This window comes from Corapipo altera, unplaced genomic scaffold, assembly GCF_003945725.1.
Source record: "Corapipo altera isolate COAL_440 unplaced genomic scaffold, ASM394572v1 2b, whole genome shotgun sequence".
Classification (NCBI taxonomy): Eukaryota; Metazoa; Chordata; class Aves; order Passeriformes; family Pipridae; genus Corapipo; species Corapipo altera.
Genome location: NW_020884874.1, coordinates 31,556,154 through 31,580,375, shown reverse-complemented (window position 1 = coordinate 31,580,375; position 24,222 = coordinate 31,556,154). Strand labels below are relative to the sequence as shown.

General features: G+C 42.1%; 1 protein-coding gene across 1 annotated transcript in view; it reads left to right on the top strand.

Moving 5' to 3' along the window:
• The first annotated feature begins 1,612 nt into the window (after nucleotides 1-1,612).
• AGPAT4 (1-acylglycerol-3-phosphate O-acyltransferase 4) overlaps nucleotides 1,613-24,222 on the top strand; it is a 73,786-nt gene continuing 51,176 nt past the window's right edge. Inside the window, exons 1-2 of the mRNA XM_027634134.1 lie at nucleotides 1,613-1,664; nucleotides 16,591-16,821. Coding sequence (XP_027489935.1) covers nucleotides 16,644-16,821 — 178 coding nt within the window. The 5' untranslated portion in view covers nucleotides 1,613-1,664; nucleotides 16,591-16,643. The remainder of the gene's footprint in view (nucleotides 1,665-16,590; nucleotides 16,822-24,222) is intronic.

Sequence of the window (24,222 nt, the reverse complement as noted above, 5' to 3'; positions counted from 1 at the left end):
ATTGATAATGGTTCAGCAGTTAGACTACTGCCTGAGAATGTCAGTGAACTGGATTCAACTCCTTCATGACCAAATGGGAAGAGGGAGGTTAATCTTGTCCTCCGGAACAGTACACTCACCCACCCCACCAGCAGGAACCTGTCAGGGCCCTGATGGCACTGCTAGGTCTTAATGGCTCTGAGCAGCCTCACCTGGGACCCCTACCTACACACTGCCCATGGACCAGGGCTCCATTTAAAGCTCAGGTCTGGGTGTTTAACCCCTGCCTGAACTATCTAGTAGATGGATCTGCCTTCTGTTTGATCTCCTGCTTTGCTTCCTAGATAGATCAATATTGTGGCTCTGTCTCCAGTTGTGGCCCTATCTCCTGCTCCTCCTGATTGGATTGCTTGTACAAACTTTACACTGATTCGTTGCTTCATCCTGTCTAGGACTGTTAATGGAGCTGCATTGTGCTGCTCTGTTCAGGTATCGTGGCAAAGTGCTCTGGCTAGTGAGAATGCTGCCTGTGCTGCAGCCATCCTCAGTTCCAGGCTTTTCCTCCCTCGAGCTGCTCCTTGAGAGCAACAGTGCTAAGGATAATAACAACAATAATGATATGTGTAATGAAAAGGAGAGAAAGGGATAAAACCCCAGAAAAATAAGTAATGCACAATACTCTTGCTTACCAGCCACTGACTGATGCCTAGACAGTAGTTGCCGACTGGGGTTAAACTGTGACAAGTGTTTCCTTCAAGTATTTCTTACGTTGAGGGTAAATAGGGATGCCATGTGGCTGGTATGGACCGGGGCTGTAACAGCGCTTTGCTTTATCCAGCTCATCCCCTGCCAGCCCCCTGCCCCGGGAGCCCCCCAGCCCCGGTATAACCGGACAGCCAGCAGAGCTGACAGTGCTGTCCCAGCGATGTCATTCCAGGCATCATCCCCTTCCGATGCTTTGGGTGTTTAATAGACTCAGTTCTACCTATTTTCTAGTCACAGAAGCTGCTTTTCACTTCACAGTCAGAGCCTGACAGCAAATGTTTGCGTTGTCCCATACAGTGACTCTTGTGTGTCAGGGTACTCGGTGCTTGGGTGGCTGCCACCAACATTTATCTTTCTACACGCAGGCCGTGGAGTTGGTTTTTGTTGCCCGCTTTCTGCTTGGAAGAAGCCGACAGTCACAGGTGCCCATCACCGCGCGACAGTTCCCTCTCCACCTCTACCCCACGTTTGCCCCGGGAAGGGATGACGAGCGGTCAACCCTGACACCGGCAGCCCTCAGGGGACGGGCGCTGCTCTGCGCCCCTTCCACCGGGCCGCCGCTCCCCTGGCCCCGACTCCCTCCTCGGAGCCGGCCGCCTTTCCTCAGGCGCGGAGCGGCGCCGGTGGCTCGCCCGCTCGGCTCGCCCCGAAGGGCGGCCGACGCCGGTGCGGCGAGGGGTCGCGCCTTCCCACCGCCCCGGGAGGAAGTGACATGTTGGCGGCGGCGGCGGGGAGGGGAAGGGAGGCGAGGGGCGCCCTGTTGCCGGAGTGGAGCCGCCCGCCGGGTGGAGCCTGGCAGCCCCGCCCGAGCCGCCCGCCCGCTCCCGCCGCGTGCGAAGTAGTGGCAGCCGGTGCGGCTCGGCCGCCGCCCGCTCCCGGCGCCCCAGCGCGGCACCCGTGCCCAGGCCCGCCGGCGCCAGGTACGTGCTCTTCCCCTGGCGACCTGCGCGCTCCTCAGGTGCTGGGCCGCCCTCCCTCCTCCGCCTGCCGTGCTACCCCGGAGGAAAAGGCATCCGGACGCAGCCCCTCCCCGGCGCAGCCGCCCCGCGGCGCGCTGTAGCGGCGAGGCGAGGGGCCGGCTGCTGCCGGCGGGGCGCGGGATGCGGGCACAAGTTCCCTGACTTATTCGCCGCCGGGCTCGGTCGCCGCCGCCGCCGCCCGGCCCCGCCGCGTCGTTTCTCCCGCGGGCACCGGCAATTTTCCTGCCGCCCGCTGGCCCCCTTTGTGTGGCGAGCGCTGCCCGCGGCCGCCGGGGTTTCCGTGGAAACGGCGGAGCTACGGCGGCCCAGCCCCGCCGAGCTCCCCTCCGCCGGCGGCGCCTTCCACTTTCCCTTCGGTGTTCCCCCAGTTCGGGTCTGGCGGTGGCTGGGGAGGGAGGGGGCGGGCGGTGCGGTTGCCGTGGGAACGGGCGGGTGCAATCGCCTGTTTCGTGCCGCCTCCCCGAAGGCGCCGCTCTGGAGCGAGCGGGCGCGGCGAGCCCCGGTGGGAGCGGGCGGGCTCGGTCACGGCGAGCCCCGGTGGCGTGTCCGGAGCGGGCGGGCTCGGTCACTGGTCGGTCGTGGCGGCTGTTCTGTCCGCGGTACCTGGAAGTCCATGAGCTGAGGCGGAGGGGAGGGGCAGTCTGCCTCCCTGGTGATGGGCTCACGTGTTGTCGGAGCTCTGATTTCACCTGTGTGCGTATCTTCATGAAGATGTTTAAGGTGAATTAAATAACAGCCCCGAACTTAAAATGTGTCGTCTAACGCCATGCGTTGAAGGATATTTAGCTAACAAGTTATGCTTTTTAGCATTTATTTCAACAAGTGAGCGCTTACTCGAATGGCTGAAAGGACAACCCCACAAGAGAGTCTGTTTCAGCACTGTCGCACCGACTTCTGGTCTTTATCTTTGTTATGCGTTCCTAAGAGTTTTAAGTGTGCCGACATCTAAGCATGATGTACGTTAGGCAGGTGCTTGTGCGGGAGAGAGCAACCTTGCTGTTACATGAAAACTGAAAATGCTTTACAAGAGGTAGACGGCTCCAGAAACTCTCAAACAAACCAACCCAAGCTTTCCTTTAAAAGCAGTGATGTATCCCACTCAGGAAGTTGTACCAGGCGATTGTAGCCTCAGCTTGTACTGATGATGACTTCACACTAAGAGTGAGTAGCAAAAGAATTGAAAACTGGTGGAGTAGAGAAACCGTTGTGGAACAACTTAAGCCAAAATTTGTAGCCTTTTTTTTTTCTCCAGCTTCTCATGTTCACGATAATATTGCTGTGGACATACAGAGGTCTGTTTATATATACTTTTGTACTTCTGTATAAAGACTGACTGCATGGATCACTAGAATAGTTGATGTGTTCTAAATGTTTGCTGTCATTTACTGACCAGCAGCTTTCTGTAGCTGCTTTTATCTGATATAATGCCATGGTTTTCCAAATACTGTGGATTAAAACACATTTATTCACTTTAGAAATTTGTGTAAATGTTTTGTATAGCTTTGCTCTTTCCTATGAATATTTTGCATTAAGAGTGCCTGAATAAGCTGTATCGAAAAGTGAAACTAACTGTGTTTTGTGGATGACAGGACCAAATTTCATGGGGAAGAATCTATTGGAAAGCCTGCAGTGAACAGAGAAACTGTTGCAAGCTGCTGATGGATAAAGGTTGCTCTTAAGCAGAGTTCAGTTGTGTTGTTGGCAAGCACTTTTAACAGATTTTAGTGAATGCTTCACAAAAAGCTGTAAGTAATATATTTTAGGAGTGGAAAAACTGCAGAGAGGTGAGCACTTGCCCAGAGTCACAGACCAAAGAATGCTATGCCCAGAGGACAATAATGAACTGTGTTTCTTGAAACATAGTAGGTGTCAGTTTTGTGGGTAGGTTTTTTTTTTAGTAAGTTGTTTTCTGTCCAGCCAAATTGCAGAGGCACTGAAGCAGTGTTCATCTCTGGAGTGAGGCATGCTCTGCTGGAGTGACAGTTTTACATCACTTACAGTTTGAAGTACTTACTGTACCATAACAGAGGAGAGCTCTGTAGGAGAAGAATTCTCTCCAGGTGATGGATGAGAATCCTATGGCTCTATGCTGCCCTGCTGAAAAGGATTGGCTAATTTTTTCTGTTGTGTACCCTGTTTTTAATGCTAGAAGATGAAGACTGGGAGTAATGCCTCTTGAAATCTCTTCATACAGGAAGACACTGTCACAGCTGTGCTGAGGGTAGCAAGATACTGTTCTTGTGTTACAAATGAACATTGTGGTCCTCAAAACTTGTATTAGTAATTTGGTCTTAAAATTTAAACATTCAAATTTCCACTGCGTGACATAGAACAACACTTCCCTAAGTAACAGCATCCCTGCTACTGCTGTTGGTATGTCCTGATAAGGGAGCAGATCAGCAAGAGGGCAACAATGCATAGTAGTGCACTGTGCATATGCTTTGCTCAGTGAAAGCTTTTGCAACTGTGGGCCTCGCTCACAAGGGAAAATATTTTATGTCAAGGCAGTCGTCTCTCAAATGTGTTTTTGCTGTGCTGAATGCAGTGGGCTTTCTTGTAAAGGAATTAGAAATGAGGCTGACAGTGGTACCCTGTGTGCTTTGTTGCCTTTCAGCACTGGTATGTGGCAGCTGAGTATGTGTTTTTTCCCTGAAGTGCTTTGTCTGTGGGGTGGTTTTGTCCAGTGATTCAGTTTCAGGCGTTTGGGAAAGTTTGCTCACCAGTCTGTTGTTTGGTGGTCTTGGGCTTATTCACATCTGACTGTGTGGTCAGTACCCTGATCACCTGTGACTAATGCTCCTGTGCTGCTCGGAAACTGCTGACTCACTTTGTTTTCATGCTTTTCCCCTGTCCTCCTCCACTGCTTCCAACTAGAGATGAGGTAGGGTCCAAGGTAAGGTCAGGGAAAGAGGAAATGGAAATTAATGAGAGTAACTGTTGTGGCAAGGATGAAGATACTGCAAAGATCCCTCTGATAATGTGAGAAAAAGATGATGGCTGTAATAGATTTGCTGAAAAGGTACAATAAGTCATGTGTTAGGAACTGGCTTAACAACTGTAGTGAACCCACAGTTGGGGGATGCTGGGTTGTGGTCCTGCTAGGGGTCTGCTCTTCAACTTGAACTTAAAGCCTTTTTATTTCTATGCCTTTGTTTTGACCTTCCGCCCTTCTGTCTGTCTGGTTCCATTCTGCTAAGAAGAGCTTTACGCTGAAATAATTTTCTGCTGCTTGCAAAAGGGCTGACCTGGCTTGAGGTTTCTACTGTAGCATAAATAACAGGAACAGGGAAAGGCAATTAACCAGCTCTAGGCTGGAAAAAAGTCAGAGATAGAGGTCACTGAGAGAAGGTTTACTTGGCAGAAGCTGCAGGCAAAGACAAGCACACTGATTTCACTTGCATGTGGGACTGTTTATTAACATGTTAAAAATTTCTGACTTGTACCAGATTTCTTTTTAGTCAGACCAACAAAGTTAAATTTCACTCATGTTTTTCCAGTAGCATCCATGTGAATGAAAAGGTTTTCCTATGCTGATACAGTTGCAGACTATGCAAGGTTTTTTACCTATCAGAGAAAGGGTAAGACTCAACTTAAAAACCTGCTGTTAAAGACAGGGAAAGAACATATTTGGAGCAATTCTATATGTAGAAATGGCACATGATTTCAAGTGACAGCTACTGTGTGAAAGTTAAACTGTGTCCTGCTTATTCCCCTGTCTCCACATTATCTGTATCCTCACACGTCATAGTTTGTCTCTTAACATTCTTTTCAGCACTTTGGAAAATACCATTACTGCAGATGCTGCTTTGCACTTCTGGAAGGTCTAGAAGGATTTTGTCTGCAGCAGGCTACACCTACACTTGAACCATTTATGAGGTTTTACTCCTTTAAGTCACAGGTGGTTGTCAGGGGTTAATATTGTAATTCTGTGTGTCACTGTAAGTTTTTTACATGCCTTTGCCTCTGACCGTGTGCATAAATACTGCATTTCACCCAAGATGGAGACAGAGAAAAGCTTCATTTTGAATTTTAAGCCTTGTAAAACTGTCTCAAATATATTTTGAAGTTAGAAGGAGAAATTCTCAAAACCAGGCTTTTAAAAAGACTTGGGCTCCTGCAGTTGTTCAGAGGTGGTGTAGAAAATCCAAGTAGGCGTTGATGTACTTAATGCTTAATTTAGTGCAAAATTTATAAAAATATTACTGGATTCTTAGCGGTGTATTTAGTAACTGTTAGCATCTACACACTTGCTATCCAGTAAAGTAAATGCTGCTGAATCAAACACTATCTCAGAATGATTTTGCTGATGTTTAAGGTGTTTTTGACTAGCCCTGGCTTTAGGTGCTGAGAATACAAGATCATTGATTGGTTTGGAGTCATAATGTTTGGTAAACAACAAGACTATTGAAGCTTGTTGAGAGATTTCTTTTGGCTTCAACAGGATTTGAATCAGGTCCAAAAAGAAACCTGCCTTTATTACTGGACTTGATAAATCTGGTGTTTGTGATAAAGGCTTTTTTCTCTGGAGTTCTTAAATTAAATCAGGCTGTTAGGGGACTGATGATTAGGGAGAATGAGGAGGTTGAAAGTATTCTGAGTTCATGGTGTGGTACAATAGTTCTGAACACTCGTATCACATGAGGCAGAGGTGAGTGAAAACTGATGTAGAATGGAACTGCTGAAATATGGGTAAAACTGTCACCATGTTTATTTGGGTTTTTACGTGGCATCTGGGTGTCTGGTTGTTTTGCGTGTAGGTACAGCTGAGCTTTTCACTGAAGCTGGCATCTTATTTTTTGGAACCATGCCAACCACATCTCAGCTGTAAGATGTTTTTCTAGGTATGTGGTGTTACCTCTTAAAGGCAAAAATTGGTTTTCTTCAAATAATAAATCTGAGAGCTTCCCTGCCACTTTCATTCTTCAGCTAAACTATTTTCTACAGAAAGAACCATTAGACAGTATTTAATGAATAAATATTAATATCCTGTGTATCTCTGTCTTGGTGAGGCTACATCTTGTGTTTGTGTTGTCATTTCCAATTTTGGGATGCAGTTTTCATAAAGGAGAAATTCTGCTACCTCATACTCTTCGGTGTCATATGATAGAATACCGACAAATTAAATCAATACTGGGAGATCAAAAAAAAGCCTTGTGAGTCTTTTCTGCTTCATGTGTCCTTAGTATTCAAAGAGCATACTAATGTTATGTCATATTAATTAAAATTATGCAAATGGCTTAGCTGAAGGAGATGGTCTACTGTCATCGAAGATAACCTAACAGCTCACTTGGAGCTGTAATTGGGTGAATGGCATGTAATTTCCAGCAGTGTCAACAATTTCTTGTGATTTGTACTGGAAGCTTTTGGATTCCCCCATGGAGGAGGTCAGCGCTGTTCCTTCATATCTCTGTGATTTAGAAGCACAAAGAATGTGGTCTGTGCCATGTACATGTTGCATTTGTGGCAGCATTGGCAGCATGGCTGAGACCCGCTAAATGGGAGAACGTGGTTGTCTCCAGCAGGCCATACAGCTGGTTGGAGAGAGGCACCATGTTAAAAGTATTTATACTGGGTTTTTGGGACAGTAGAAAATCTGTTACCAGCCCAGTCTGGTGGTAGAAGTCCCACTTGTAAACCAGTGTCACCATGGTGTATTTCTCAGTTCAGTGATTCATGCCCTGTTTCTGCCACTTTCCACAAATTTTTTTTTGTAAGATTGTTGCTGCCACAAATTCTAGGTTATTCTTTACTTATTCTTTCTGGCTTTTTTTAAATACACAAAACAACAAGGCCACAGAGATTAGAAATTAGACTCTTCGTAAAAGGCTTACAGAGACTGCCCAAAATTACTAAAATGTAAATTGCAATTCCGGAAAATATGAAGAGGTTGTTTTATGGGAGTGTACTAAGGAAAGAAGGTTATCTTTTTCCCATTGCTGATTTTTTTCTTCTGTTTGTTGTTCTTGTAGCATCTGTCAATTCCTTTAATTCCTTCTTGGGTAGGAATAATGAGAGAGATGTGCCAACTTGGTACTAAAGTTGTACCTTACAGTTTATAGTACGGAACCATCCAAGTTGCTGAATACTTGGTTTTCATTTCTTGAGGAATGGAGAAAGGAAGGGAAAGTAGAGTTCATTAGATCGGTACATACATCGTGAGTTGTACTATTTCCTGCATGCATCATCTGATGCCACTGAAGGTCCTTGTGGAACGTGTCTGTCTCTCTCTCTCTCTCTGTGTGGCCTTTCAGAAGATGTTGCAAAGAAAACTCGAGCATGGGTAAGAAGGCAAATAAAGGAGGATGAAGTACCATTTTGTGTTGAAAGCTGGAGCCTGGGGAACTAGCACATTGTGGGTTTGGTGTTAGTTGTGCTATGGATTTGCCGTGTGACTGTCACAAGCTCTCTCTGAGTGTGGTTCTAAGTTCCCGGTGTGTAAGAGAGGGGCAGTAAGAAAAATCTTGACAGATTTACTTCTCTAGTGTCTTCTAAATGGCTGTAGCTTTTCATATCAGAGGGAATGGATAAATCCAGGAAAAAAATGGACAAAATCCACACTGTTTTCTAATCCTATATATGAAGGATTTGATCTTGCATGTAGAAGTGCAATGCTCATGCTACTACATCTGCTGAGTGGATGTGAAACTTTGCCTGGATACAACTGCTTATGTATGTTTGTCTGATGCAGAACTGGAGTTAGGAGGTGATACTTTTGTAGTCTAACTTCGCAAATAACTCACAGTGAGTAAGAATAGGAGGATTAATATTTAATTTAATTTGAACTAAATGTGATCCATGTTTCCTTGTTGTCTCACACATAAAGCTGGTTTGGATGTTGGGGAGGTATTTTGACTGTTGAGAGTATGGGCAGTTCCTGTACCTTGTGCTGACCCTTTGCATTGCTGTGAATGTATTTTACAGTTCTTTAAAACAAAGCAAGAGCTGTTTGACAAGGATAAACCATGAGTCTTCGTAGGAGAGGCCTTCTTTCCAAAGTTTCTCTTATCAAGAAAATGTTTGGACTCTCAGCACAGTTTAAAAATAAAAAGAGCAACCCTGGTTTTATACCAGCTTCTGAATAATCCTTTGTCAGCCTTCTTCCATACCCCCATTTCTCTGGGTTTTTCTAAAAGAAATGTTTTTATAGTAAGCACTGAAGAACTCAGTAGCTACTCCTGTGTTGGATCTGTTCCTGAAATGCCCAGTGTAGAGGTGATGAGTGCGCCCTTCATGCTACGTATCACAATGCAGGTGACAACATCCTTCTGTACTGCCCCTGCTGCCTCTGTAGATTTTAATGTGTTAATTTCCTGCGTACATCAGTGATGGTATGGATCTCACCACTGAGAGATTTCTCACAGGCTGTGCCTTGAGGACCAATGCTTAACTAAACAGACTCCAGTCTCTATACTCAAATGTGCAGTTGCCTCAAATAGTCCATGACTTCTGTACAAAATTTATTGTATCATAAATGCAAAAGCATCTGTACTTATGGACATACATATATTTGTATTTGCAAAGGCTTAGTTTGTTGCAGACATTCAGATTCAGCCACCTGGACTTTTGCAGAAAGTCAGGTCATCCAGTAAAGTGACTTTGTAAAAACACATTTTGGGGGAATTGTTTTTTATAGAAGAGGGTGCCAGATGACAATAATGTGTGTGCCTGGTTACCTTGACTAAGCACTTAATGTTGCCTATAAATCAAGTATTAAATTTGCTATGAACGTGTGATATAGCTGTGTGTCCTAGACCCTTTGTGGTTATTCACCTTGGTTATTTTTGAGGAACTATCCAGGTTGCTCTTATTTGTGTGATAGCCCACATCCTGCTTAAGTACTCAGTATTCTGTCTTGTAAGGTTTTTGTTGTTTAGTCCTTCTCCCCTGCTCAGTCCCTAAATTTTACTTGTGTGTGTTGTATTGCCCTCAGTGGCAGTGCAAGTGACTTTTTAGGTTAGTGGACCCAGAGAAGTAAAATACGAAACAGAGGGACATGGTGGTCCCTGAAACTGAAGTCTGGGGCTGAACTCTGATAGACTCATTTAGGTCTTGAGTATCTTAATGCATCTCTTAAATGTATTTTTTCTAAGCCAATGGGAAACAGTTGAAGAGCAACACTTGCCATTCAGGAAAGAAGCAACTTGTCTTCCAGTGCTATTTTTGTGAACTTCATGTTCTGCACCTGAGATAACTGCTATAGTTCACCCTGATGAATTTTTGAGGATCTCTTTAGGAGCTTGGAACAGAACTGCTTAACTTAAGGAGTTTACTCTCTTCAAATAAATAGCTTCCCTCAGTGTCAAGCCCTGCAGTCCTTAAATGCTGCGTCTCCAAGGAGTTTTGTATTGATGTGTTTATGTTCAGCTCCCTATGGCTTCCTTGTCCAGCTCCCTTCTCTCTGAATATTTCATCCTTCTGGAAGAAGGAGCAAGACTGAGCTGCTTCTCATCAGAACTTGGGCAGTGACTCCCCATCTTTCCCACTTCTTCCCAGACTGTGCATGCTTCTCCTGGGCTTGCTGTCATCCTCCTTACCTCGCTCTATAAACACTTTCCTCTGTTGCTGGGATGGGCATTGAGGCTAACACAGCTCTGCTGTGCATTTTGCCAGCAGAGTACACATACAAAGAGAGAGAATTCTGTCCTGGCAGGCATGCAGAGTTTGCATAGCTGTTTTCCCTGTGTTAGATTACAGCAGGAAGAAAATAAAAGAAGAAGGGGAAAGCATTATGCTATGATAACCATTTCAAAAACTTCTGGGTTACTTTCACTTCTTCAGTGTGTACTCTGTTACGCAAATTATCTCTGTGCTCAATAGAAAATAATTGAAGATAATAGAAATATAATAATTTTTTATAATAAAATAGAAAAATAGAAAAATAGAAAAATAGAAATAAAATAATTTTCTGTAATAATAGAAAATAGTTCAGTTTTATAGCAAGTATATAAATTGTGAATTCTAAAATGTGCTGGTAGACAGTATTCATTCTTCAGCCTTTGAAAAAGCCAGACTGATCTCTCCTTTGTAGCAGTGTGCAGTTCAGGAATTCAAGACTACTCATGAAAATCTAAAAGCATTCCTAAGTTTCCTTAGCTTTGGGGGAAGGTTTTAAGATACACTCAAATTCGTCCCTGATTTGAGACTTTTTGGAGAAGGTGTGATGTGTTGACCTCGGCTGCCTTCCAGGTTCACATCAAACTGCTCCCTCACTCCCCTTCCTCAGCTGGACAAGGGAAGAAAATAGCGTGAAAAACCTTGTGGGTTGAGATAAGGACAGAGATCACTCACCAGTTACCATAACGGTCAAAACAGACTCTACTTGGGGAAGTTTGGTATAATTTGTTTTCAGCTAGAAAGTAGAACAGTGAAAAACAGAACCTAAACTAAAACCACCTTTGTCTCAAGTCCCCCGTTTTTCCAGGTTCAGCTTGATTGTAGACTCTACCTCTCTGCTGCACCCCAAGTGGTGCAAGTGGGTGGGGAAGAGGGGTTGCAGTTGATTCTTAACAGTTCCTCTTTGCTGTTCCTTCTTCACTGTACTATTCCTCTGCTGCTGCTTGGGTCCCTCCCACAGGGTATGGTTCTTCAGAAAAAGACTGCTCCAACCTGGGACCCCCTGGGCTGCCGTCCCTGCCACAAAACCTGCAGCTGAGTGGGCTCCTGTCCATAAGCTGCATATTCATAAGGCATCTGCCGCCTTGTGAGGTGTTTTCCATAGGCTGCACTGTGTATATCTGTTCTGCCATGGTCTTTCATGGGCTGCAGTGGGATAACCTGCTTCACTATGATCTTCACCACAGGCTGCAGGAGAGTGCCTGGAGCACATCCTTCCCCACCTTATTCACTGACCTTGGTGTCTGCAGGGATGTTCCTCTCATATGTTTCTCACTCCTCACTCACAGCTGCTGTAAAAAAAAAACCCCACAATATTTTTAAATCCTTTCCTGAACATTATCACAGAGATTCCACTAGTGTCACTCATGGATTCAGCTTTGGCCAGAGGTGAGTCCCTTCTGGAGCTGTCTGGAACTGGCTCTATTTGATGTGGGGCAGCTCCTGGTGTTTTCTCACAGAAGCCATCTCTGCACCCCCCCTGACTACCAAAACCTTGTCGTATAAACCCAACACAGGGGATAATGCTCTAGTAGTTGCCTTTGAGGGAGGTAGGAAGTGATTGAAACCCTAATTAAGCATGAGGCAAATAGATGGATAATTCTTCCTCCAGATTTGATTGATTTGGGGGATTTTTTTGGTGTGGTGAGTAAAGATATTCTGCTTGTAGGTGAATACATACATGGACGTGACCTCACTTTTTTCTAACTTTTGATGTTCACAGACAGAAAGAGAAGAGCACAAGGGCTTCCTGTAACTTGCTTTGCATATGCATTTCATATACAGCAGTATTGTTAAAATGGACTTGGATGTGAAATACAGTGTTGCTATCTGTGCTGTTTTCACAGAATTATAGAATCACTTAGGTTGGAAAAGACCTCAGAGACCCTTGGCACCACCTTGTCAACTAGACCATGGCACTAAGTGCCACATCCAGTCTTTCCTTAAACACCTCCAGGGACTGTGACTACCACCTCCCTAGGCAGTCCATTCCAATGTCTAATCACCCTTTCTCTAAGAAATTTCTCCTGATGTCCAATCTGAACCTCCCCTGGCACAGCTTGAGGCTGTGTCCTCTCATCCTGTCCCTAGTTGCCTGGGAGAAGAGACTGACGCCCACCTGGCTACAACCTCCTTTCAGGTAGTTGTAGAGAGTGATGAGGTCCCCCCTGAGCCTCCTTTTCTCCAGGCTAAACAACCCCAGCTCCTCAGCCACTCCTCATAGGACTTGTGCTCTAGACCCTTCACCAGCATAGTTGCCCTTCTCTGGACCTGTTCCAGCACCTCAATATCCATCTTGTAGTGAGGGGTCCAGAACTGGACGCAGTACTTGAGGTGTGGCCTCACCAGTGACAAGTACAGGGGTTTTGATGGCAACTGAAATTCGCTTAAGAGGCACCACTGAAACTGCTTAATCTGACCTGAGATATTTTCACAGTCTCTGTAACTCATCCATCCAAATATGAGAAAATACAAGAATAGGCAGCAGCATCATCAGTTTGGTTGTTCTTAGATTGCAGCAAAGCATTTAAGGACTTCATCAAAGAGTAGACTTAAGTGAAAACTTTTGCGTAAGCTTGAAACACATTGTACTGAAAAAAAAGAGGTATAGTGCTGACTTTCCTCTATTTGTAAGTATGGACAATATCAGCTTAATCTAAATGCTGTCAAATAAGTACCATATTATTTTCCACACTCCAAGGACTCTATTTACTACATAAACTTTGGAAACAGTGGGTGACAGTTCTTTGCTTCATTCTTGTGCTTTCTGTAGAAGTGCAAACAGTTGTGTTCACTATGAGATCTCTAGTTGTAGTCTCAAAACATGGAATATAAAGTATGAAAGTATAAAAGATAAAGTATAAAATAGAACAGTTCACTGGCAGCAGCCGCTGCTGGCATGGAATTGTTCACCTTGCATATCACTTCTATGTCCTCCTGGTCAATTTTTCTAAGCAGAAGGAAATCCTGAGAGTAGTTGAAGACACAATGGATCTTGCTGAAGAATGAAACTTGGAGGAAAAAGAGTTAGAATGGATATTTGTGTAGTTTGCTCTTAAACCTGATCATGTGATCTCTTAGTCACATGAGCAGATGCTTCTTGACTTGCTCTCTAGACAGACATTTGAGGTTTGAGTCTTTCGTTCTGTATCCAAAGGAAAACTGTTATTAAGGAATGCCCGTCTGGTTTAGATGCAGTGGCTGGCCATTTTCTCCTAATTAATTTTAACGGGTGTTTGATAGAATAGAGCTTCTTGGCAGCTCTCTGATCTTAATAGCTTCTGAGAAAATGCATTGATTGGCCCTTTTGTTTTCAAAAGACTGCTGTAATTTTCAGTCATTATCTACAAGGAAATCAGTGTAATTTATTAAACCAGCATCATGGATTAAGAATTAAAGACCTGATTCTTTTAACACTTAAACTGGTGTTATATTGATGTTACCCATGAGGAGCTTTAGGAAGACAAAGAGTAAGTGGAAGATGTTCATCATGAACTTTTAAAAAGCAAGTTTGTAGATCTCTTTCATAAGCTCAGAACTGATTCTTTTTGTTACTTGTACCAAGAATAAACTGTATTTCTTGGAGTTTGGGTATGAAAACAGTCCAAAAACTATCATATTAAAAAACCCCCCACTTAATAAGAACGAGCTTACGTCTGAGAAACAACACTTAGCTAGCACTCTGTATACAATGCTTGAGTTGCAAATTCTGTAGGAAAAACAGCTTGCATTTAATTAGAAGAGAAAATTATTCTATGTAGTCTCCCTACTTTTCAGAAAATAAAAATTTGAGTAGTGTCTCTGGCTTCTTGTTCTTTTTGCAAGCAAGCTAGATTAGATGCATTTCAATGGTACTGCTGAAGTAAATTTAGTTTATCTTACAAACAGGTCTTAGAAACTTTACAGAATTGAAATTTGATGGCTGAGCTGTGAAAGCAAGGAATAAATTGCTTTCTGAGATTCCATTGTGACTTCACAAAATTGTAAGACAATAACTGTTTTATCAGGGTCATCTCGTCTTTGTTTATTTTAATTCCATGAAGTTTTGTTTTAAAGACCCAACATGAAGTAAATGATTCACATAAATGTAACATTTTAATGCAGTTTGACTGCTATTATATTAAAAAGTTACTAAAACAAAAAGAGCTGGTGGACTAATTGGTGGACAAAATGACTGATTTGTCCTCGTTACAAAGTCTGTTGATCGGCTGCTTACTACAGTAGATTTCTGTTGATTATATCACAGTGAGTGTTCAGGTCTCCACTGTAAGTCGATAGTGCTCCAGTCCTGTTTTATTTATGGCTGTTGTTTTTATCTTTTATCCAGTGCCTTATTGATCTCTGGGAATTACGTTAGAGTGATTTTGTGGGATGGAATTAAGCAGACTGACTAACACAAGAAGACTTTTGACCAGTTTTAGCCAAGGATGGTGGGATAAACCCAGTCATCAGGGTTTTGGACACTGTACAGTCTTTTAAACCATCCACTTGTAAGCGGCTGGTTGCTTGCTTCCATCCTGACTGTTTAAAAGAAGTTTTCTGCCTTCTTTTAATTTTTATTTTTTTGTTTCATTTTTGGCTCAGTCTTCAGAGTGTGCAATGGAAGGGTTGGAGAATGAAACACAACAATGAATTCTACTAGACATTTCTCATTCTGCTTAGCCTTCAACAAAACCAAAGCATTTGGTCAAAGCCCCAGCTAGTAAATTGTCTGCTACCCTAAGAATCGTGTCTTTAATAGAAAGGCTGGTTAAAGCTGGACGAGCTTTTTGCTAGTATCATGGCAGTGCTTACTACAAAGAATAGAGGCCTGTTCTGCCGTTCTGAGCTACAGCTGGTGTCAGCTGTCGTAATGAATAGTACAGCAAGGTAAAGGGAACAAAAGGGCACATTTTGTCTGCTAATAATAGGCTTGGGACTGCCATAAACTCTTTACATAAATTATAGAACAGTACCAGTTCTCTTTCTTAAATTTTTCTTTATCTTCCTTGCGGTTGAAGACCTGGCTAATTAACTTCCGAAGGCTTTGCAGTGATTCTTGTGTGTGCTTTTTGCTGTGGTAAGCAGAGTCAGCAAGGGCAGTAAAACAAATGTTTCAGGACACTGATCTAGACTCAGTGCCTCACGAAATGGGGTCTCATATAGACTAAAAGGATAAGCATAAAGATTTTTTTTCATCAGTTAATTCCCTGGGATGCTGACGGCTGCTGTCTTATTGTTGCATGTGACTGGCACATTCAGAAATACTGTCTCAGGACTTCCTCGCTGGGAAAACTCTTCTACACCTCAGAGGGGGAAACAGCAGAGGAATGGAACAAGATGGCAGCACCTGCTGTTTAACTGTTCTCAGAATACTGGGGTGGGGAGTGTTTACTGAGAGGTCATGTCTTCATACTAGTGTTGGTGGTAATGAGGGTGGGGGGAAGTCAGTAAAGTGTTTAGTAGGTCAGAATACCCTGCAGAGGACACTTACTCTGAATGCTCAACTGCTAAGGTTGGACTGGACCTTTCCAAAATTATAAAAACATTTCTCAAGTAACCTAAGAGTTGATTTCTTTCTGAAAACACTGCTGGGTCATGGGTCATTGCTGTTATTGATGTTTCCTTTCTGAGTTTATGGATTATAACTGACAGAATTGCAGTTTCGAGGAATACTTGAACAAATTCTGTGTATTGTGCATAGCCAAGCTTTTATTCTCTTGCTAAAATCAACTGTTATTTGAATGTGAGACAGAAATAAGGCAATAAGGGTAGAATTAAAGGGCTGCTACCTTTAGGTTGCAGAGCATGGCTGGCATAGCTTGTAGAAAAAGGCACAAATCCTAACAAGGCTCTAAAACTTGTTTTACTTTGGAGCTGCTCTTGAAGATAGCAGATGTCACAGTTTATGTCTTATAAATAAAATACAGACAATTCAAATCACAATGTAAGTGGATTATTTACTTATTTTTTATCAATAAAGACCTGGTAGAGGAGTACTGTAGTCCAAGGAGTGGAGTCATATGCTCATGAGTTTTGTAGAATTAGGATTAAAATGTGAAAATTTGTTTACAAAGCAAAATGTAAATTGATTCAGAAATATGATATTCTCTTTCCATACTTACTTTTGCAAATATTGTCATCAGGGCTTTTTCTACAATAAGTTTTGTTTTAGTGTATTTAGTGTATTTAAATGTAAAATGTGAAGCCTGTATTAAGTCTGTTTATAGAAATAAATGCACTCTGTAACTGCTGATACTATTTGGTTTTGCAGGTTGTCTTCTGAATTTTGTGTCCGAAGGTACCCTCTTGCTTTCTCAACAAATCATGGACATCGTTGGCTTTCTGAAGTCTCAATTCATTTGCCACCTTCTGATCTGCTACATATTTATAGTGTCAGGACTGATCATTAACTTCATTCAACTCTTTACACTTATACTTTGGCCAATCAACAAGCAACTGTTCAGGAGGATCAACTGCAGGCTGGCTTACTGCATTTCAAGCCGTAAGATTTCATTTTGTTTTTTTAAAGTATTTCATGTTTTGTCTTGAGGGAGTTGGTAGAAAAGTACTGGTTTTCAAAGTAACCTTTATAGAGGTCGTGATTGCTTCCTACAGCACCTGCATTTCTGTGAAGAGATGTATGCTTTGTTGAAATGTCTTCTTGTGTTGAAATGTTTTGCCCTTTTATACTGGAATACTTGCTGGACTCAGGATGTTGAAGAAAGAATGCCTCTCATTTGGCTATCCATCAAGTTCCATTAAGCCAAATGAAAAATATTGACCAAATAATGCATCTCATCAAGTTCGGCTATTATCTGTGGGCTTACAGTGTTAACAAGTCAGTTCCAATAATGCTTTCAATCTTTTTATCATCCCTGATTTTGTTTATGATCTTGATTTAAGTATTTCATGTGCAAATACTGTTCAGGACTGGGAAATAACAGTAAAAAAAAGGGAAAATCTTCAATTTCATATGCGTCTTTCTTAAACTAGTTATGAAATGTTGTTTCTTTGAATAGACATTTCAGACCTTAAGCTGCATCTGTCTGTATTTAGTATATGCATGTACTTATAATGTAGAATACAGTGGGTAGCCTGTAACCATTTCAAAGAAGCAGGGGTTGCAATTATTTTGATTTTCTGGGGGAGTTGGGAGCATGAGCTCATGATATTTATTAGTTGTAGAAAGACCAGACCTTTGAAACTGTAGAGAGATGTGAAAAGTCACTGTCACTTGACTGAACAGGTAATTCCAGTGGAATGAATGAGCGCTGTACCCATTCGTTTGTTCTCTGTTAGTAGGAGTTTGGTAGAATCTCCACCTGACAACAGTGAATTATCGGAGCATGTGTAATTTTCTTGATATAATCAGTCTACTTACGTATTTGGTTTTAAAGAGCTATGACTGCAACTTCAGCACAGTTTTACTGCACTGCCACTTCCTGACTTTCTCATAGTTGCTCTAAATTTACATCAGAGAGAACTCTTCACAGAAACTGTTAAAAAATGCTAATGTTCAGTATCGGGGAGCATGCTTTTAAATGTGTCCACCTTCCAGAGAGATTTCCTTGGGCCTTTCTGAAACTCAGAAGTACTTTCTAAAAAGGAGACTATTGCAAAATGTATGCCTTTTGATACTCCCTAAAGATTATTCAAGTGTGATGTCACTGTCAATGCTGAGTGAGTTAGGGATGGTTTCATACTGGGGAAAACAGCCCTCCAACACAGTATTTAAGAAATGCAGCAAAAATGGTTTCTTTCAGGTCACCTGTTCTGCTACTAAGAAGCTGAAAATGAATACATTGTTAGTATTCATAATAAACTGCTTGAAGTAGAAATCTGTTACATGCCTCAACTGGGGGACCAGTAGGGATTATTTATCTTTCATCAGTGACTCTGATGAGCAACTATTCAAAGCATTTTTTTAAGACATACTTTTTTACTTAAATTTCAAAGCTGCATCAGCGTGTATAGCCCCAAATAAATTGGGGATGCTGTTTTATTATTTCTGTAGTGTAGAAAAAATGTTCTTTCTGAAAAAAGTCATTTTTGCTGTCTGTGTGTGTCCCTGAAGAGAGTATGCAAGTACTATGCATTTGTTTGTACAGTGACATTGAATATGACCAAGTTTCTACTTTTACCTGGCAGCATAGTATATTTGAAGCCGTGGAATTTAGAGGATACTGTACAGTTGTATACAAGTGTATATTATTATTTTTTCATGCAATGCCTTCTGACCCATTCTTCCTTTTGGCTGCTTAGTGCAGAGATATCAACTATGCTAGTCTTCAGGCTGAATTCTTCAGTTTGGCTCAATCTAGTCTCATCTAGGGGATGGACAGTGTGTAAGAGGGAGTAATACTGCATGCTTATCCTTGGTGGGGCAGGTGGCTTTGTACTTAGGGTGGCTGATCTAGTCTTTAGTGCTGACGCCACTGGAATAGATTATGTTGTAAATTTTTTGACCAGTCATGCTCAGAACAAACTATGTCTAGGTTAAAGTAATTTATTTTAGCTTTACAACAGAGCAAGCTTGCATGTGATATGAGTCATGTATCACATCTACCTGAGTGATATTTGAAAAGGGGGGAATGTGGTTAAAAAGAATTTCAAAGAACTAAAGACCAATTAATCAAAATGGGTGTGGTTTTTGTAGTAGTATATGTGTACAATAATGCCTTTTGGGGGCCACTGCTGTGGTGACTAATAAATTAGTCAGGTCTGTATGGGTCTGATGAAAGTCATGGAAACAGCCTACAGCTGGAGAGAATGAAGCTTAGCATTGGAGAATATAAAGAGGCACGTGCTTTGTGGCGGTGACAAGGATCATGTTGCTTTGAGAGGCTGATACAGCCTGAGTCACCAAGTCAACCAAAGAGTGAAGTAGAGCGAGTATGGTTTAATTTAAGAATGAAATGAAAGCAACAGCTGTCTTTAGATCCTGCAAGTTCAATTGGTTTCCATTTGATGTCAAAGGTAGAGATAAATGGTTCCATAAATTGGAGGAGAACATTTCGTCTTTGACACTGTGCTCTTTGGGGAAGTTGGGTTTTTTTGTATTTTAAGTCGTACTGTTTTCTTATACCTCTTTTCCTCCTATCTCCTTTTTAATATAAGAACGTAATATTCTCACTTCTCATGCAGTGTCTGCTGTCATACTGCATATGGGAAGCTAACATGTTATTGTGATTAATGACTTGTCCTCACTTGAGTAGTACAGCTTGAGTCAAGGGTACTTCTCTGTTCACGTGAATCAAGCCAGACTAGCTCGAGTCAAATGGAATCATTAAAGTTGGGAAAGACCCTTATGATTGAGTCCAGCCATCAGCCCAGCGCTGTCAAGTCCACCACTAAACCATGTCCCTAAGAGCCATATCTACACATCTTTTAAATGCCTCCAGGGATGATGAGTCAAACCTTGGGCAGCCTGTTCAAGTGCTTGACAACCCTTTCCATGAAGAAATTTTCCTTAATATCCATCATAAACCTTTCGAGATGCAATTTGAGTCCATTTCTTCTTGTCCTGTTACTTGGGAAAAGAGACCAACGCCCTCATCACTACAACCTCCTTTCAGGCCACTGTAATGAGTGATAAGGTCTCCCTTGAGCATCCTTTTTTTTATCAACCGCTCCTCATAAGACTTGTACTCCAGACCATTCACCAACTTCCTACCATAAAATGGCTGTATGGAGTAACTGTGGTAGTTGAGCACATGTAGCTGTGGGAGCTACTGCTTCTCTACTGTGAGTTTGGCAACAGCACTACAGCTTCTCTTCGTAACTACGTAACTTCAGCCAGCAGGCTAAAACCGTGGACTTCAAACTTTTCATCAATGCAAGTTAAAGAAGAGGTGGAAACTTGGCTTCTTTGAATTTACAGTGAAAAAGATTAACTAGAGCAACAACTTGCTTTTAATGGAACAGAGCACGTATAATGGCACACACCAAGTTACCTTCCGTAATTGGTGTTAAGAAGTTGTTGCCTTTCTTGAAACCACTTGTGAGTCAGGGTGAGTTTAACTTCTTTATTGACCTGCTTAATTATGTATTAGCATTGGGGAGAACTTTTATTGAGAGTGTTGCAAATGAAAAAGTACTGGTTCTGATAAACTGCCAGCTTTTTATGAAATTTGAATTGAGTAACTGTTCTTTAATTGCAGATTGGAAGCCTTGTTCAGTTCAAGCGTCCTGCTCCCCAAAGGTGTCTTATCCATTCCCCATATTGCAGTTTGGGTTGCTTTTATATCTCCAAGATATTTTTCATGTTTTACTATAAATAAATCCTTCCTGTTTGATGCTGTTATCCCATTTGACAAATATCTACAAAGTAATGGTTAGTTCTAGTCCTATTTCCTCTATGTGTCTTGACCTTTACTGAAGAGTGTTAGTTGCACACTGTGGACATTCTTGAAAAGAACAGACTTTGGGTTGTGTTAGTCTTAAAGTGAACCTTGGAGAGACTAGTAAGGGTTGGGCACCCTCGTTTGTGTTTTAAGTTTAAAGAAACAAAACAAAGAAGCCCCAAAAGAAACAATCAGCAAAAGAAACCACACACACTCACAGGAACCCAACAACACCCCTTCCTCCCCCCAACACAAAACCAAAACACCAAAGCCTTTGGGCTTCTAACTTTCAGAAAATATTTTCTGGCTCCAAATTTATATTCCTAGATTACTTCAACTGCCTGTTAATCCAATCCCCTTTTGTAAAATGACAACCCTGATCAACTCTCCCTAGCACTGAACTCAATTGAATGCACCCTACTAAGGAAATTCAACATTGCAAACCTCAATAAGGTGATAGCAATAAAAATTTCAAAAGTAAGTGTGCTTGGAAGATGGCATAAGAGCAAACGTTGAGCAAGCAGTCAATCTTGGGGTTTATTTTTAAATAATTTAGGGGTATATTGTTCTCAGTTTATTTTTCTAAAAGACTGAGTGCCAAGATGTATGCCAAGGAAGGAAGTACTTAGTGTGGAATACATACAGTTCTCATGGATGCTCTTTGTTCCTGGATTGGAAGAGTTGGGAATACATCTTCTTTCTTCCCCTTATGTGATAGAAAACCACCACAAAGGGTACACACAGCTATTCTACACTAACTTGTGAAGTTGGTCAGACACATAGAGGGAACAGGTTGTCTTGGGGTTCATGCCGTATGTGCTGCGTAGCTTGTTGGGCAGTGGGAAAGTAGTTTGTCCTTCCTAAATCAGTTTGTGCTTGGTTGAGCAACGCACGCTGGGCTCCTGCAGGCTGTTTGGTACATAATTCTACTGTGTGCCAGGACTACACATACAGGATAAATGGCTTCTTTAGAGGTGCTGGGTGGAAGGTATTTGCCTGTAAGTGGAACAGTGCTTGTTAACTTGTCCTCTTGCTGCTACTGTATTGGGGGAAAATGAGCTTCTCCTTGTGGAGAGATGCCCCTTGTGCTCCCAGGGTGAGTGGCAGACTGGCCTCCCGCTGACTCACCGCATGAAGTGAACTTTGCATAAACAAAAGACCTGGCAGCAGTGACACAGGTTGTGTGAACAGGTGCATAAGAGCTTTAAAAGCAATTGACTTAGCTTCTAATCTACCTTCATAAATAAATTATAGTAGTACTAATAGCTATTTGTGTGCTATGAAAGGAGTGTTATTACACCTCTGGGTAAAGTTACACTGTGTAGGCTGCAGTTAATAAATTCTACAGACGGAAAGACCCTTCTTTGCATGGAAAGAATCACCCTGATTTCTCTTCATTGACTGCAGCATAAACAAGATGAAAACTGATTCTTTTTGTATGACTGAGGTATCTAAAAAACCCACAAAACTGGAGGAAATTGAGAACTGCTTCAAGTTGGCTTGGCTGTTATAACACAGTAAAGCGAATTCCTTCCATCTACAACTATAGGCTTTGCAGTGAGGACTGAACATTGAATAAGGCTCTGTGGTAGTATCAGGGCCACGTTAATGCTCAAGAATTTGTTTCCCTGCATGCAACCTGCTGCCCACTTGGAGTTTAGAGAAGCCCTTGGCCCATTTTACATGTTCATATGAAGGTGGTGCTGGGGCAGGGAGAATTCTTGCCTCTGATGCAGTTGAGCAGGTGTGAAGGGATGAGAGCAAGAAGGCCCCAGAGAGGTTGGGCTTTCTTCATCCTCCACTTCCCTCTGTTGTCATCTTATACTGCAGGAGAAACAGTCTGCTGTTGTCAAAGTATGCCAGTGTCCTTAACACAATCCTATAGTATTTTATTTATAAAGCAAACAGTTATATTTGTCAACGTATATATAGCAAAGAGCTTTCATAGGGCACTTGTGACTGCTTGCTTAGCCTGTTTGCATCATTGTTTTGAGTAATCTCTGTAAAATGTATTTTTCTCAAGAGCTACTTGTCCATATAAGCCTTTGTTATCTTGGTTCCACATACCACATCCATACAAAACCACTGGTAAAGATTATGAAAAGTTTACAACTAATGGGGGAAAATTGGAGGCCAGATTTGATAGTCACGCAAAGTGAAAATGTTGATTTGAATTCTTGGAAAGCTAGACCTTCGCCTTAGCTTTCTTGTCTTCTCTCAAGCTAAGCCATGGCAAGACTGTAGAAACCAAGTATACTAAAGAAATGCCCATGTTAGTTTCAATCTAGATAAATTCTAGAAAAAAATAAACTCCAGTAGAAATTATCTACTTTAAAGTGTCCTCTACTCTAAGTCATTGATGCCTTCCTCCAGCCTGCTTTCTAATACTGTTTTATACGTGTTATGTACTTGTGACATTCCCAAATCTTTGTTTGCGAAGCCTAGCCATGATGACTTGTGACAGTGCTGCTGGTTATCTGTACAGTTCTCTACTCAGACCAAACCTTGACTTTCTGTAATTTGTAAAGACAGAAGGAGCCAATTACTGGACCAGGTTCTCCATTATTTTAATGGTAGAGTAAAATTATGTGTTTGTGCGTGTGTGTGTGTTTGCTGCATTCATCACAGCTTGAACTCCGTTTTTTCTAGATTGTGCTTGTGGAGTAGAATTACATTAATTGCTATGAACAAGTCCTATACAGTGCCTAACATATGCCTCTGTATTTTCCCTACTACCATTAACTTGCTGTATCAACTAATAACATCTCAATCCTTCTCATTTTATGCCACTTGCAAGTGCTGTTATTCAGTTTTCTTAGTGGTTCCAGTATTGACAGTGAACTTGAATGGATCAACCAAGACGATATGCTGATTGCAAGCATGCTGGTCTATTTGAATGACATCTGTGCATGACCTTTAGCAGAGTTCCTAATTCAACCTAAAAGGGGTATGGTCTTCGTTCAGGAGAAAGGGACTAATTTCTATGAAAATGGATGTGAAAAAAACTTTTGATACTGATGCTTTCTATACAAGACCAGTGAAGAGCTAGAGAGGTACTTAGTCTGATCTTTAATGAAAAGAGCATCTTCACTGTTGCTGATACTATTTTGTTGTTGCTGAAACCTTTGTAGAGGTCACTTGTCTTCATTTTCCTTTTCTTTTATTGCCTCAGATTCCTGATCTGAAGAAGGGTGATGATGATAGCCTGCACACTGGGAAGAGGGATGGCAGGGAAGCAATAGAAGGTGAATTGCATTCTGTTTGGTGTCTGGCATCACACATCACTAAGTTTCTAGCACCTTTTGTTAAGCATTAGATCTGGCCAGCAAGCTTTTTAGATTCCTGAACTGGGGTAGATGTGGAGAGTTTGTGTGAAAGTACTTCTGCCTGACATGGTGTAACTTGGGAACGTGGTATCTGATAATCCAGGTCATAGCACAGAATATGAAGACATTTTAGTACTAGTTATTTGTTCATTAAGGATGAATGTCACAATCAGGGGATCAAATTCTTGTTAAGAAACACTTCGTATTTTTAGAAAACCCATTTTAATTGCTAAA